The following is a 15095-nucleotide window of genomic DNA, read 5'->3' as shown; positions in this document are numbered from 1 at the left end:
ACTCAGCCATGTCTGCCACAGTGTTAGTTGGCATGACTCCTCTGGCCCCACCGGAAAGTTCAATCTCCATTTCCTCCTCATCCTCCATGTCTACCCATCCGCGCTGCAACAATGGGACGATTCGAAGTTGCCCGGAAGCCTCCTGTATCACCATCACATCATCGGACAACTCTTCTTCCTCCTCCTCCTCCTCCTCCTCCATTAAACGCAGTGAAGCGGACAGATGTGTGGACCTACTCTCCAGCTGTGACGGATCGGATGCTATCCCTAACTCCTCTGTGTGATCTGAGTTATCCCTGATGTCAATCAGGGATTCTCTCAGAACACACAAGAGCGGGATTGTAAGGCTCACCATCGCATCCTCAGAGCTCACCCTCCTTGTGGACTCCTCAAAGACCCGTAGGATGTCACAAAGGTCTCTCATCCATGGCCACTCATGGATGTGAAACTGAGGCAGCTGACTTTGTGGCACCCTAGGGTTTTGTAGCTGGTATTCCATCAAAGGTCTCTGCTGCTCAACCACTCTATTCAACATCTGAAACGTTGAGTTCCAGCGTGTGGGGACGTCGCACAAAAGCCGGTGTTGTGGCACATGCAGGCGTTGCTGGAGAGATTTTAAGCTAGCAGCGGCTACTGTCGACTTGCGAAAGTGGGCGCACATGCGCCGCACTTTCACCAGTAGCTCTGGAACATTGGGGTAGCTCTTTAGGAAACGTTGCACCACTAGGTTGAAGACGTGGGCCAGGCATGGAACATGTTGGAGTCCGGCAAGCTCCAGAGCTGCTACCAGGTTCCGGCCGTTATCACAAACGACCATGCCTGGGCCCAGGTGCAGCGGCTCAAACCATATTGCCGTCTCATCGAGGAGGGCATCCCTCACCTCGGAGGCAGTGTGCTGTCTGTCCCCCAAGCTGATCAGCTTCAGCACAGCCTGCTGACGTCTACCAACGCCAGTGCTGCAACGTTTCCAACTCGTAGCTGGGGTCAATCTAACAGCGGAGGAGGAGGCGGTGGCGGAGGAGGAGGCGGTGGCGGAGGAGGAGGCGGTAGAGGAGGAGGAGGAGGGGGGTGTTCTTCTCGTGTCCCTGCCAGGAATGTTAGGCGGGGAGACGAGGTACACCGGGCCAGTTTGGGAAGCAGTCCCAGCCTCAACTACATTCACCCAGTGTGCCGTCAGTGAAATGTAGCGTCCCTGTCCGCATGCACTTGTCCACGCGTCGGTGGTCAAGTGGACCTTTGTGCAAAGCGCGGAACTAAGGGCCCGCCTGATGTTGAGTGACACGTGCTGGTGCAAGGCGGGGACGGCACACCGGGAGAAGTAGTGACGGCTAGGGACGGCATAGCGAGGTGCCGCAGTTGCCATCAGGTCCAGGAAGGCGGGAGTTTCAACAAGCCGGAACGCCAACATCTCCTGGGCCAGCAGTTTAGCGATGTTGGCGTTCAAGGCTTGCGCGTGTGGGTGGTTAGCAGTGTATTTCTGCCGCCGCTCCAATGTCTGAGAGATGGTGGGTTGTTGTAAAGAAACGCCTGATGGTGCCTTTGATGGTGCAGGAGAAGGAGATAAGACAGGACCAGGGGAGGATGAGGTAGAAGTCAACAAAGTGGCGGAGGCAGATGAAGTGGTGTCCTGGCTCGTCCTCTGGAGTGCATCGCCAGCACAGTCAGCAGTGGCAGTGGCAGAGGCAGAGGCAGTGGCAGTGGCGTGAACGGCAGTCGGCCTTTGTCCTGCCGTTGCTGCCTGCCACTGATTCCAGTGCTTGGATTCCAAATGACGGCGCATTGAAGTGGTGGACAGGTTGCTCTTCTCAGAGCCCCTAATCAATTTCGAGAGGCAAATTGTGCAGACAACACTATATCTGTCCTCGGCGCATTCCTTGAAAAAACTCCACACCTTCGAGAAACGTGCCCTCGAGGTGGGAGTTTTTCGGGGCTGGGTACGAACTGGAACATCTTGGGAGATTCCGGGTGTGGCCTGGCTTCGCCTAAGCTGCTGACCTCTGCCTCTGCCTCTAGCTACCCTTTTTGGTGCTGCACCTGCCTCAACATCCACACTACTTTCCCCGCTTGACATCCCCCCTGTCCAGGTCGGGTCAGTGTCCTCATCATCCACCACTTCCTCTTCCAACTCCTGTCTCATCTCCTCCTCCCGCACAATGCGCCGGTCAACTGGATGCCCTGACGGCAACTGCGTCACATCATCGTCGATGAGGGTGGGTTGCTGGTCATCCACCACCAAATCGAACGGAGATGGAGGAGACTCTAGTGTTTGAGCATCTGGATACAGATGCTCCTCTGTTAGGTTCGTGGAATCGTGACGTGGAGAGGCAGGTTGAGGGACAATGAAAGGAGCGGAGAACAGCTCTGGGGAGCAGGGACAGTTTGGGTTATTGTTCTGTAAAGCTTCGGAATTTTGGGAGGAAGGAAGACAAGACTGTTGGGTAATAGGAGGAGAGGAGGCAGAGTCTGACTGGCTGCTGGACAATGTGCTGTAAGCGTTCTCTGACAGCCATTGCAAGACCTGTTCCTGGTTCTCGGGCCTACTAAGGTTTGTACCCTGCAGTTTAGTTAATGTGGCAAGCAACCCTGGCACTGTGGAGTGGCGCAATGCTTGCTGCCCCACAGGAGTAGGCACGGGACGCCCTGTGGCTTCACTGCTACCTTGCTCCCCAGAACCATTCCCCCGACCTCGCCCACGGCCTCGTCCACGTCCCTTTCCGGGAGCCTTGCGCATTTTGAATTCCTAGTTAGAAATTGGCACTGTATACCAGTAGTAAAAATTGTGGGTGCACGTAACCCCAATATATTCTTTGAATTCCCAGTCAGAAACTGGCACTATATGGCAGTAGCAAGAAATGAGGGTATTTGTATTCCCAATATACTCTTTGAATTCCCAGTCAGACAATGGCACTGTATACCAGTAGTAAAAATTGTGGGTGCACGTAACCCCAATATATTCTTTGAATTCCCAGTCAGAAACTGGCACTATATGGCAGTAGCAAGAAATGAGGGTATTTGTATTCCCAATATACTCTTTGAATTCCCAGTCAGACAATGGCACTGTATACCAGTAGTAAAAATTGTGGGTGCACGTAACCCCAATATATTCTTTGAATTACCAGTCAGAAACTGGCACTATATGGCAGTAGCAAGAAATGAGGGTATTTATAACCCCAATATATTCTTTGAATTCCCAGTCAGACAATGGCACTGTATACCAGTAGTAAAAATTGTGGGTGCACGTAACCCCAATATATTCTTTGAATTCCCAGTCAGAAACTGGCGCTATATGGCAGTAGCAAGAAATGAGGGTATTTGTATTCCCAATATACTCTTTGAATTCCCAGTCAGACAATGGCACTGTATACCAGTAGTAAAAATTGTGGGTGCACGTAACCCCAATATATTCTTTGAATTCCCAGTCAGACACTGGCACTATATGGCAGTAGCAAGAAATGAGGGTATTTGTATTCCCAATATATTCTTTGAATTCCCAGTCAGACAATGGCACTGTATACCAGTAGTAAAAATTGTGGGTGCACGTAACCCCAATATATTCTTTGAATTACCAGTCAGAAACTGGCACTATATGGCAGTAGCAAGAAATGAGGGTATTTATAACCCCAATATATTCTTTGAATTCCCAGTCAGACAATGGCACTGTATACCAGTAGTAAAAATTGTGGGTGCACGTAACCCCAATATATTCTTTGAATTACCAGTCAGAAACTGGCACTATATGGCAGTAGCAAGAAATGAGGGTATTTATAACCCCAATATATTCTTTGAATTCCCAGTCAGACAATGGCACTGTATACCAGTAGTAAAAATTGTGGGTGCACGTAACCCCAATATATTCTTTGAATTACCAGTCAGAAACTGGCACTATATGGCAGTAGCAAGAAATGAGGGTATTTATAACCCCAATATATTCTTTGAATTCCCAGTCAGACAATGGCACTGTATACCAGTAGTAAAAATTGTGGGTGCACGTAACCCCAATATATTCTTTGAATTCCCAGTCAGAAACTGGCACTATATGGCAGTAGCAAGAAATGAGGGTATTTGTATTCCCAATATACTCTTTGAATTCCCAGTCAGACAATGGCACTGTATACCAGTAGTAAAAATTGTGGGTGCACGTAACCCCAATATATTCTTTGAATTACCAGTCAGAAACTGGCACTATATGGCAGTAGCAAGAAATGAGGGTATTTATAACCCCAATATATTCTTTGAATTCCCAGTCAGACAATGGCACTGTATACCAGTAGTAAAAATTGTGGGTGCACGTAACCCCAATATATTCTTTGAATTCCCAGTCAGAAACTGGCACTATATGGCAGTAGCAAGAAATGAGGGTATTTGTATTCCCAATATACTCTTTGAATTCCCAGTCAGACAATGGCACTGTATACCAGTAGTAAAAATTGTGGGTGCACGTAACCCCAATATATTCTTTGAATTCCCAGTCAGAAACTGGCACTATATGGCAGTAGCAAGAAATGAGGGTATTTATAACCCCAATATATTCTTTGAATTCCCAGTCAGACAATGGCACTGTATACCAGTAGTAAAAATTGTGGGTGCACGTAACCCCAATATATTCTTTGAATTACCAGTCAGAAACTGGCACTATATGGCAGTAGCAAGAAATGAGGGTATTTATAACCCCAATATATTCTTTGAATTCCCAGTCAGACAATGGCACTGTATACCAGTAGTAAAAATTGTGGGTGCACGTAACCCCAATATATTCTTTGAATTCCCAGTCAGAAACTGGCACTATATGGCAGTAGCAAGAAATGAGGGTATTTGTATTCCCAATATACTCTTTGAATTCCCAGTCAGACAATGGCACTGTATACCAGTAGTAAAAATTGTGGGTGCACGTAACCCCAATATATTCTTTGAATTCCCAGTCAGAAACTGGCACTATATGGCAGTAGCAAGAAATGAGGGTATTTATAACCCCAATATATTCTTTGAATTCCCAGTCAGACAATGGCACTGTATACCGGTAGTAAAAATTGTGGGTGCACGTAACCCCAATATATTCTTTGAATTCCCAGTCAGAAACTGGCACTATATGGCAGTAGCAAGAAATGAGGGTATTTGTATTCCCAATATACTCTTTGAATTCCCAGTCAGACAATGGCACTGTATACCAGTAGTAAAAATTGTGGGTGCACGTAACCCCAATATATTCTTTGAATTCCCAGTCAGAAACTGGCACTATATGGCAGTAGCAAGAAATGAGGGTATTTGTATTCCCAATATACTCTTTGAATTCCCAGTCAGACAATGGCACTGTATACCAGTAGTAAAAATTGTGGGTGCACGTAACCCCAATATATTCTTTGAATTACCAGTCAGAAACTGGCACTATATGGCAGTAGCAAGAAATGAGGGTATTTATAACCCCAATATATTCTTTGAATTCCCAGTCAGACAATGGCACTGTATACCAGTAGTAAAAATTGTGGGTGCACGTAACCCCAATATATTCTTTGAATTACCAGTCAGAAACTGGCACTATATGGCAGTAGCAAGAAATGAGGGTATTTATAACCCCAATATATTCTTTGAATTCCCAGTCAGACAATGGCACTGTATACCAGTAGTAAAAATTGTGGGTGCACGTAACCCCAATATATTCTTTGAATTCCCAGTCAGAAACTGGCACTATATGGCAGTAGCAAGAAATGAGGGTATTTGTATTCCCAATATACTCTTTGAATTCCCAGTCAGACAATGGCACTGTATACCAGTAGTAAAAATTGTGGGTGCACGTAACCCCAATATATTCTTTGAATTACCAGTCAGAAACTGGCACTATATGGCAGTAGCAAGAAATGAGGGTATTTATAACCCCAATATATTCTTTGAATTCCCAGTCAGACAATGGCACTGTATACCAGTAGTAAAAATTGTGGGTGCACGTAACCCCAATATATTCTTTGAATTCCCAGTCAGAAACTGGCACTATATGGCAGTAGCAAGAAATGAGGGTATTTGTATTCCCAATATACTCTTTGAATTCCCAGTCAGACAATGGCACTGTATACCAGTAGTAAAAATTGTGGGTGCACGTAACCCCAATATATTCTTTGAATTCCCAGTCAGAAACTGGCACTATATGGCAGTAGCAAGAAATGAGGGTATTTGTATTCCCAATATACTCTTTGAATTCCCAGTCAGACAATGGCACTGTATACCAGTAGTAAAAATTGTGGGTGCACGTAACCCCAATATATTCTTTGAATTACCAGTCAGAAACTGGCACTATATGGCAGTAGCAAGAAATGAGGGTATTTATAACCCCAATATATTCTTTGAATTCCCAGTCAGACAATGGCACTGTATACCAGTAGTAAAAATTGTGGGTGCACGTAACCCCAATATATTCTTTGAATTACCAGTCAGAAACTGGCACTATATGGCAGTAGCAAGAAATGAGGGTATTTATAACCCCAATATATTCTTTGAATTCCCAGTCAGACAATGGCACTGTATACCAGTAGTAAAAATTGTGGGTGCACGTAACCCCAATATATTCTTTGAATTCCCAGTCAGAAACTGGCACTATATGGCAGTAGCAAGAAATGAGGGTATTTGTATTCCCAATATACTCTTTGAATTCCCAGTCAGACAATGGCACTGTATACCAGTAGTAAAAATTGTGGGTGCACGTAACCCCAATATATTCTTTGAATTACCAGTCAGAAACTGGCACTATATGGCAGTAGCAAGAAATGAGGGTATTTATAACCCCAATATATTCTTTGAATTCCCAGTCAGACAATGGCACTGTATACCAGTAGTAAAAATTGTGGGTGCACGTAACCCCAATATATTCTTTGAATTCCCAGTCAGACACTGGCACTATATGGCAGTAGCAAGAAATGAGGGTATTTGTATTCCCAATATATTCTTTGAATTCCCAGTCAGACAATGGCACTGTATACCAGTAGTAAAAATTGTGGGTGCACGTAACCCCAATATATTCTTTGAATTCCCAGTCAGAAACTGGCACTATATGGCAGTAGCAAGAAATGAGGGTATTTGTATTCCCAATATACTCTTTGAATTCCCAGTCAGACAATGGCACTGTATACCAGTAGTAAAAATTGTGGGTGCACGTAACCCCAATATATTCTTTGAATTCCCAGTCAGACACTGGCACTATATGGCAGTAGCAAGAAATGAGGGTATTTGTATTCCCAATATATTCTTTGAATTCCCAGTCAGACAATGGCACTGTATACCAGTAGTAAAAATTGTGGGTGCACGTAACCCCAATATATTCTTTGAATTACCAGTCAGAAACTGGCACTATATGGCAGTAGCAAGAAATGAGGGTATTTGTATTCCCAATATATTCTTTGAATTCCCAGTCAGACAATGGCACTGTATACCAGTAGTAAAAATTGTGGGTGTATATAGTCCCAATTCTATTGCTAGGGGACTTGCAGGGTATTTCTGGGGTGAAGGTGGGGGGGCACACCGTTGGAACGGGTATCGGGGTATATATCGGGTATACGGGAATACACTGACAGTGTATTCCATTCAGGATCCTGGGAAAGCTGGGTTGCGGCGATTGAGCCCGTCAGTGCCACGTTACACTGACAAGCTTCTCCCTGGAATTTAGCTCTTACAAGAGCTGTTGGTTGTCTTCTCCTTCCTATCCTAGCCTGTCCCTGCCTACCCAGAATCTAAGCCCTAGCTAGCTGGACGGAAACCTCCGTCCTCGGTGAATTGCAAGCTCAGAATGACGCGAAGCTGGGCGTCGCTGTTCTTTTAAATTAGAGGTCACATGTTTTCGGCAGCCAATGGGTTTTGCCTACTTTTTTCAACGTCACCGGTGTCGTAGTTCCTGTCCCACCTACCCAGCGCTGTTATTGGAGCAAAAAAGGCGCCAGGGAAGGTGGGAGGGGAATCGAGTAATGGCGCACTTTACCACGCGGTGTTCGATTCGATTCGAACATGCCGAACAGCCTAATATCCGATCGAACATGAGTTCGATAGAACACTGTTCGCTCATCTCTAGTCCCTACGTGAATATCCTAACAGGCAGTGGGGGGTACAGATTAGTATTACTTGTTGTTATCCTATACAGTACCATAAGTGTTTTAGCACATGAAATAAAAGTTATTTGGGGTGCAGGATGAGGATTCCAGGGCCCAATAGGGTCAGTTGATAAAACCTCTTTGGCTTGGTGACTACCATGGATGTGGTAGACTAGCCCTTTACCTGCCGTTGCCGCCTAGCAAGCACTGTATATGGCGTGACGACCCAATTTCACCTTGATAATTGGTTTAAGATCCATCTGTTATTTATTTGTCTAAGAGTATCCCATGTCAGGCTACAACTAGTGGAGTCTCTTGATATAATTGGCTGATGCATTTCTGTTTGAGTGTTAACATGGCGGCCATGTTTTTAACTATTTAAGGTTACGTAATTTATTTATTTTTCTTGGGGGGGGGGGGGGTATATTCATATTTGCCTGTCTAGTAGTTTTGAATATATTATGTATGGGTATAATTTTCACTGGATCTGGGTATCCTTTTATGGTGAATTGTTTTTAATATAAAACTATTCTGGGGCTGAGGCAGCTTTTCTGTGAAGTAGGGCCTCAGCCTAAGGCTAGATTTACATGGCTGAGTTCCACCATGAGATTTACCGGCCTGACCTTCAGTCCAGGAATGGAAGTTCTAGTATCCTAGTTATCTATGATGCTAGGAGTCTCTACTTCCAAGCGACATACTGTCCCATACTGTAAATGGGAGGCAGGGACTCCTATCATGATAGATAGCTATGATGCGGTGAGTTCCGCTCCAGGCATGAAGGTCAGGTCGGTATATTTGGCAAACACACAGAACTGCATTGTGTGAATCTAACCTAACTACTGATCAGTTTGTAGCCTACAACTGTCTGGTTATGACGTCCACACATAAATGATGTTTTCAGCTGCAGGTTAAGCTTGTCTCTAGATCTCGGCCAAGCTTTTTGAGCATTGCCTAGCATTCATAGCCATTGCATGGATGAATCAGTAGGGAGTCTGAATAGTTCCCTAATGTATAATTACATTGGGAAATTCAACTGTTTATATATAGAATGAGGAAGGAAATTTCTCTTATTCTCCAGGGTCTTGTTGGAGAAAAGACAACTGGACTTGTCTGTAAAAGCAGAAGACAAATAGCTGATAAGTGTGGACTATAATATTTGGGAACTAAAGTAACACAAGTTGAGTGGAGGAAAAAAGACACTTTTGCCGACTTAAGAATGAAAAATTCTACACACTACTACATAGTCACTACTTGAAAAATCCACTTCCCTGGTGTGTATTGCCACTTACGTTTTAGGTTTCCCATGTTCTAACAAGTGCAAACACTGGAAATGACTGAGCTTATGAAACATCATAGGCGATCTGGCCGTCGCCCATCAACTTTGGAAATAGTATTGTTGCATTAGATGTTTACGATTTTGTGGAGTCAAGCAGTGCACGTAAAAGTACAAATCAGTATTACATCAATAGAATATAGTTGCTTCAGACGCTGGGTAAGAGCTCCACCTTGTCACTTTCTCCCAGACTGCTGACCTAGTGCTTTATGTACGCCTTTATGTAGCCTTTTTCTGTACATCATACATATAGACAGTAAACGTTATGTAAATTGTAAGAAAATAATTGACTGGCAAGACCGGCTTATTTGAGAGGCAAAGCAGAGCATTGCACGGCTGTCTGATTTTCATGTGTCATGGCCGCCACACCCCAAATGCTTTATAACATTTGAAAGCCATTTAAGATCACAAGCTTCAGGCCGTTTTAATGTACTTGAAATGCCGATCAATGGCTCAGTCCTTTTTGGCAGGCATACTTGGTTTGTGTTTTTTTTTCCCCTCTTTGCTAAGGCATTAATGTTAGCAAGAGGAGAAGGAAAAATCAATAACTAAACAATGTGACTTTTTAATCATCTTTAAGATACACAAAACTTTCTACAAGTAGACGTGTGTGTAAACATGAGCACACATACATACATGCCCATATTTATATATATATATGTGTCAATTCTCTTATTTGTGCAGGCCATCGACTCTCCATAAATTCCAGGCTGTCCACTTTTCAGTTGATTTGCAGTAACCTTGTTTGACCCCTACACAAAATAACTGCACTTCAAATATGACTGCCTCTCAGAAGCAGAGTGGGCACCGTAAGCGCTGGGTCTCCTTTTTTTTCATCCTGTGGAGACTGTGCGCTAAAGCCTCCTTCCTCTGGTCTCCGCACATACATCTCCTCCTGCGAGACAAGATTGCAGGAGCGTTCTAGTGTGTATGACAGTTGGGAGCCTTTTGCATATGGCCGGCCTCCATAGTTATATAGTCATTCTGCCATATAGTTGTATTGCAGTCTGTGGTACAAATGATCTAATGTAATGTAAGCAAAAAATCGTACATTTTTTAAAAAAAACATCAAAAATCATCAAAAATTCAAATCATCCCGCGTCCCCTAATAAAAATCACATTTAAATAAGTTAGGTCTGTGGTTAGTTCCCCAAAAGAACTATGGTTAGAAGATTTGTAGTTAGTTCTCCCTTCCATGTTCCTCGAAGGTCTGTGTGTGAGCATACGAAGAAGAATTGATGTTGTTTTCAAGCCATAGAGTGTCACTCCGAATATTTGATTTGTTTCTCGTTTATTCACTTTGCATTTTATTAATCGAGAAAAATAAACTATTAACAGTTTTATTTACAGAAACTCCCATTGTTTGCACAAATTTTTTCCTTCGTCTGCCTAAAACTTTTGCACGTTACTGTATACAGGGTAATTGTGGTGTATGACCTTAATGAAAGGCAACTGAATTCCCCCCGCTTCTATTTTTCTCTATGGCTTACTATTGCTTAATAACACAGTAATAGTCGCATACTGCAAAATATCATTTATATTAAGGTATACAATTATTTAAGGTATCATTAGTATGTCTGCTAGAGTCAGGGCTGGACAAATCCCAGGAGAGAAGTAGCCAGTAGGCCTAAACTTCTGCTATTTGGTAGTTTTCAGTTACTATTCTATGCCTAACATTTAAAGAGGACCTTTCATGGTTTGGGCACAGGCAGTTCCATATACTGCTGGAAAGCTGACACTGCAATGAATTCAGCGCACTGTCGGCTTTCCCGATCTGTGCCCCGGGTGAAGAGCTAGCGGTCCTGGTACCGTAGCTCTTTACAGTCAGAAGGGCGTTTCTGACACTCTGTCAGGAACATCCTTCTGTACAAGCAGCGCCAATAGCGCTGTACTGTGTGAGCGGAGAGGAACACCCCCTCCCTCTGCTCAAAGTGCTCGTCCATAGATGAGTATTATCAGGAGGGGAGGGGGCGTTCCTCCCCGCTCACACAGTACAGCGCTATTGGTGCTACTTGTACAGAAGGACGTTCCTGACAGAGTGTCAGAAACGCCATTCTGACTGTGAAGAGCTACGGTACCGGGACTGCTAGCTCTTCACCCGGGGCACAGATCATGAAAGCAGACAGTGCGCTGAATTCATTGCACTGTCCGCCTTCCAGCAGTATATAGAACTGCGTGTTCCCCAAACCATGAAAGGTCCTCTTTAAGAAAAGTGATTTAAGTGGCTCCTTACATTATATCCTGCCTGAAGTTGCTTTGTAATTTTAGTACTGACTTACCTGAGTACTGACTTACCTGTGCACTGATTTATCCTAGTACTGATTTTGTACCTTTTTTTTCTCTCTTTTTCTCCTGTTTCTGCTGAACCGTCCCATTTTCTTTGACTGTGGAATTATTGCTGTCTCTAGGAAACCACCAAAGGTAAGGAGTCTTCTATGTTTAAATCATCTTTACCAGCACAATAAGTTGTCATCTTGTCTTGTCATTCTATATGAAAGGTACTGTCGGTTCAACACCCCTTGCAAAACTTAGTGGTACAGACAATTATAAGAGACTTATTGGAAAGAAATGCCTTTATTGCTCTTATGGCCTGTTTCTTTGGTTCCCTTCCTCCGATAAACTGACTTTCACTCTGAATATTTTGCTTTATCTGTCTTGAAATGGACTGCAGGTCACATGACTAAGATTACGCATATCTTTAGAAGTTAATGGTGCGGAAAAAGGGAAGGAGTGAGCAGGAAGTGTATGAAATAAGAAAAGAAAGAGGCTTATGCTAAGTTCACACCTGCGTACAGGCTTCCATTTCGGGAAGGCCCCAAGCAGAAACCTAATCCGCTTAAAAAGGCGGTTACCTGCAGACCACATAGCCTGTAATGGAGTCCGCTGGGTTTCCACCTGAAAAAGGGCAAAAAATGCAGAGAGAAAAGCACTGCTTGCAGCTCTATTCTCTCCATTCTTTTTAAGCGGGCTCGGAGACAGAAACTCCTGAATGGATTTCAAGCGCTGGTGTGAACCCAGCCTTAGTGTGATGTTACAGCTAAGTAGGAGCTATCTCATCCAAAATTCTTTATTTACACTAGTACAGATCAGTACTTTTCTGAATATGTCTTACATTGCTCAGGGACTTTTTCTAAGAGCGATGGTTATGGAGCAGATTCTACTTTACATACTTTGATCAGTTTATGGCTTTTACGTTAGGATCACACACTAGTGTTCATGTTTCCATCATTTGGATCTGCATGGGGACCTGAGAGAGGGAAACAGCGTCTGCTGAATTCAGCGCACTGTCAGCCTTTAAGCAGCATATAATACCGCACATTGATGAGGACATGAGAGGTCCTCTTTAATAGGTTGTTATACTGTAATGTATTTTTAGGGTATGTTCACACGGCGGAAACCTTTTCCACTGTGTGAATTCTCTACGCGGCTAGCCGCAACAGGATAAGGATGCAGTGTATCCCGTCGCGGCATCCCGTTCCTGATTAGGCCCGGATAAATGGGCCTAATCAGAAGTGTCTCGAGCCATGGAGAAATCCACGGGAAAATAGGGCATTTTTCTTCTTTTTCCCATTAGCTGAAAAAAATCACTAGCGGGAAAAAAAGTGAGGGACTTTCTTTGAAATGATTGGGAGGCATTTTTGCAGGCGGATTTTGATTCCACCTCAAAATCTGCCTGCAGAAAACTCAGTGTGAACATACCCTTATTGGGCTGTGGAATATGTTGTGGTCCAGGGCAGATCTGGAGTAGGGGGGTGTGTGGTTTTGTCCTGTAACCCTAAGGGCCCCTTCACACGGCGTAAACGTGCCGCTCATTTATTTGTATTTGGCAATATACACGCGCTTCCCATTGAAATCAATGGGCTCTGTTTTGAAGCGCCGCGCTCGGACACGTGTATATGTGACTAAATGAGCGGCGCGCTTACGCCGTGTGAAGAGGCCCTAAGTTCGATGAGATAATATTGCACTTGTTTTGTTCGCGTGGCTGAAAGTAAGCCACACGAATAGTTAGGTTATCAGTTCTGTTTAGTTAGTTGCTCAGATGATCAGGTTTTTATTTTGTTTTTGCCTGAAGTTAAAGCTGTATTTTGTTTTCCTCATTTTCTTCCTGAAGTCAAGGTTTATTTATTTTCCTATTTTGTTTTTGTTGTTAAATAAACCAGATTGCTGCATATTTTGTGTCCCTGTCTTGACTGTTTGAGTCCACACCACTACTTCTACCACACTAACTTACCTAATGGTAACAGGAATTATAGTCTTATTATGTGATGCAATGATAGCTCACCATTTCACAGTACTGACAGAGCAAGATGTAGTATTTATACCCAATGAATGGTGGTGTGGGGACAAGAGTTTTATTATAAGCTTATTTTCATAACATTGAGCTTGTAGAAGGTCCTTAGGGTGTCTGGTGACAGGTAACCTTTAATAAATCTGTGAGCCACATCTTGATTTGGTCTCCCACTACTTACCCCTTGCTGCTTTGACCAAGGCCTTATTGTACGGAATATTATAAACCATGATATTTTAATGTGTCCATTAATGTTTGCCACAGAACACTAAGGTATATGTTAATGCGTATGTATTCAAAAATGTAATGCTGTGACTCACTGTGCAATATTTCTTCCATTAGAAAGTTGGTTATGTTTCCCACTGCAAAAAAAAAAGAATGTGCTGACATTTGTAATAGATGTAGTTTGAGCTAGAAGCTCTGCATACTGTGAAGCTGGACATAGATGTAATGGTTATTAATCATCTCACCTTAAAAAATGATTGGAATAAATGTGTGCTTTTGTGTAATAAAGCGAGAACTAATGCTTCAAGCTTCATTGTATCTAAGATTGATACATACCACAGAATTCTAAATTGTGTGCCAAATGTTAAAGGGGTTTTCGGGTTTAAAATACTGATGAACCATTTTTAAAGTGAGTTACCAGTATTATATTGTGGGGGGGGGGGGATGCAACAAATGACACCCCCATCAATCAGCTGTTCTCAGCAGCTGATACATAAACAATGGAATAGGAAGCAGACCGCGCCATTCTTTGTGTAGTGGCAAGACCAGTTTATTTCCCTTTAAGTTCCCTTTCACTTGAATGTGAGATAAGCTGCAGAGACTTGGTTCAGCCAGTACACAGAGAATGGAGCTCTCTTCCTTTGGCTCTAGTATTTGTATATCAGCTGCTGAGAACAGCTGAAAGTAGGGGCATTGGGTGTTGCACTTCCACCACTCGGATATTGAGGCTCTATACTTAGTATGGGTTAATATTTTTAGCACCAAAAACCCCTTAAACCCCTTGCCGAAATCCACTATAATAGTAAAGCAGCTGTCAGCACTTTACATATGGCACCCACTTAGGAGCAGAGTGGGCATCATTGCCACCAGATCTTTCATGTATTGTGCAGTAAAGACCAAGCGGCAGTGCCTGCGATCGGAATCCTCTCTAACCATGGGCATTATCCTTTCAGATGCCTTGTTTAAATCTGGCTTCCTGCAGCGGCAGAAGTGGAGTGATGCTGCGGCCCCGGCGCTTGTTTGGGTTGCACTATCTCTGCCCGGCATCCGCCATGCTATTACAGCGGATGCCAGATATATAAATATAATGGAAACCATTTTGCTGCAGAGCTATCTTCCCAAGGATAAAGATACCCCCAAGTGTAAAAATAGCCCCCTGGGACCGGTCCCCACCGGCCCCATA

At 43.7% G+C, this 15095-nt stretch overlaps 1 protein-coding gene across 7 annotated transcripts in view; it reads left to right on the top strand.

The window, feature by feature from the left end:
* KIF13A (kinesin family member 13A) overlaps window positions 1–15095 on the top strand; it is a 167369-nt gene that overhangs the window by 47896 nt on the left and 104378 nt on the right. For all 7 annotated transcript variants that reach the window (XM_075270884.1, XM_075270885.1, XM_075270888.1 and 4 more), the window contains exon 3: window positions 11808–11820. In XM_075270884.1, the coding sequence (XP_075126985.1) occupies window positions 11808–11820 (13 nt within the window). The remainder of the gene's footprint in view (window positions 1–11807; window positions 11821–15095) is intronic.

Source organism: Leptodactylus fuscus, chromosome 4, assembly GCF_031893055.1.
Source record: "Leptodactylus fuscus isolate aLepFus1 chromosome 4, aLepFus1.hap2, whole genome shotgun sequence".
In the NCBI taxonomy this organism is placed as follows: Eukaryota; Metazoa; Chordata; class Amphibia; order Anura; family Leptodactylidae; genus Leptodactylus; species Leptodactylus fuscus.
The sequence above is the reverse complement of the archived record's forward strand: the minus strand, read 5'-3'. Positions and strand labels throughout refer to the sequence as shown.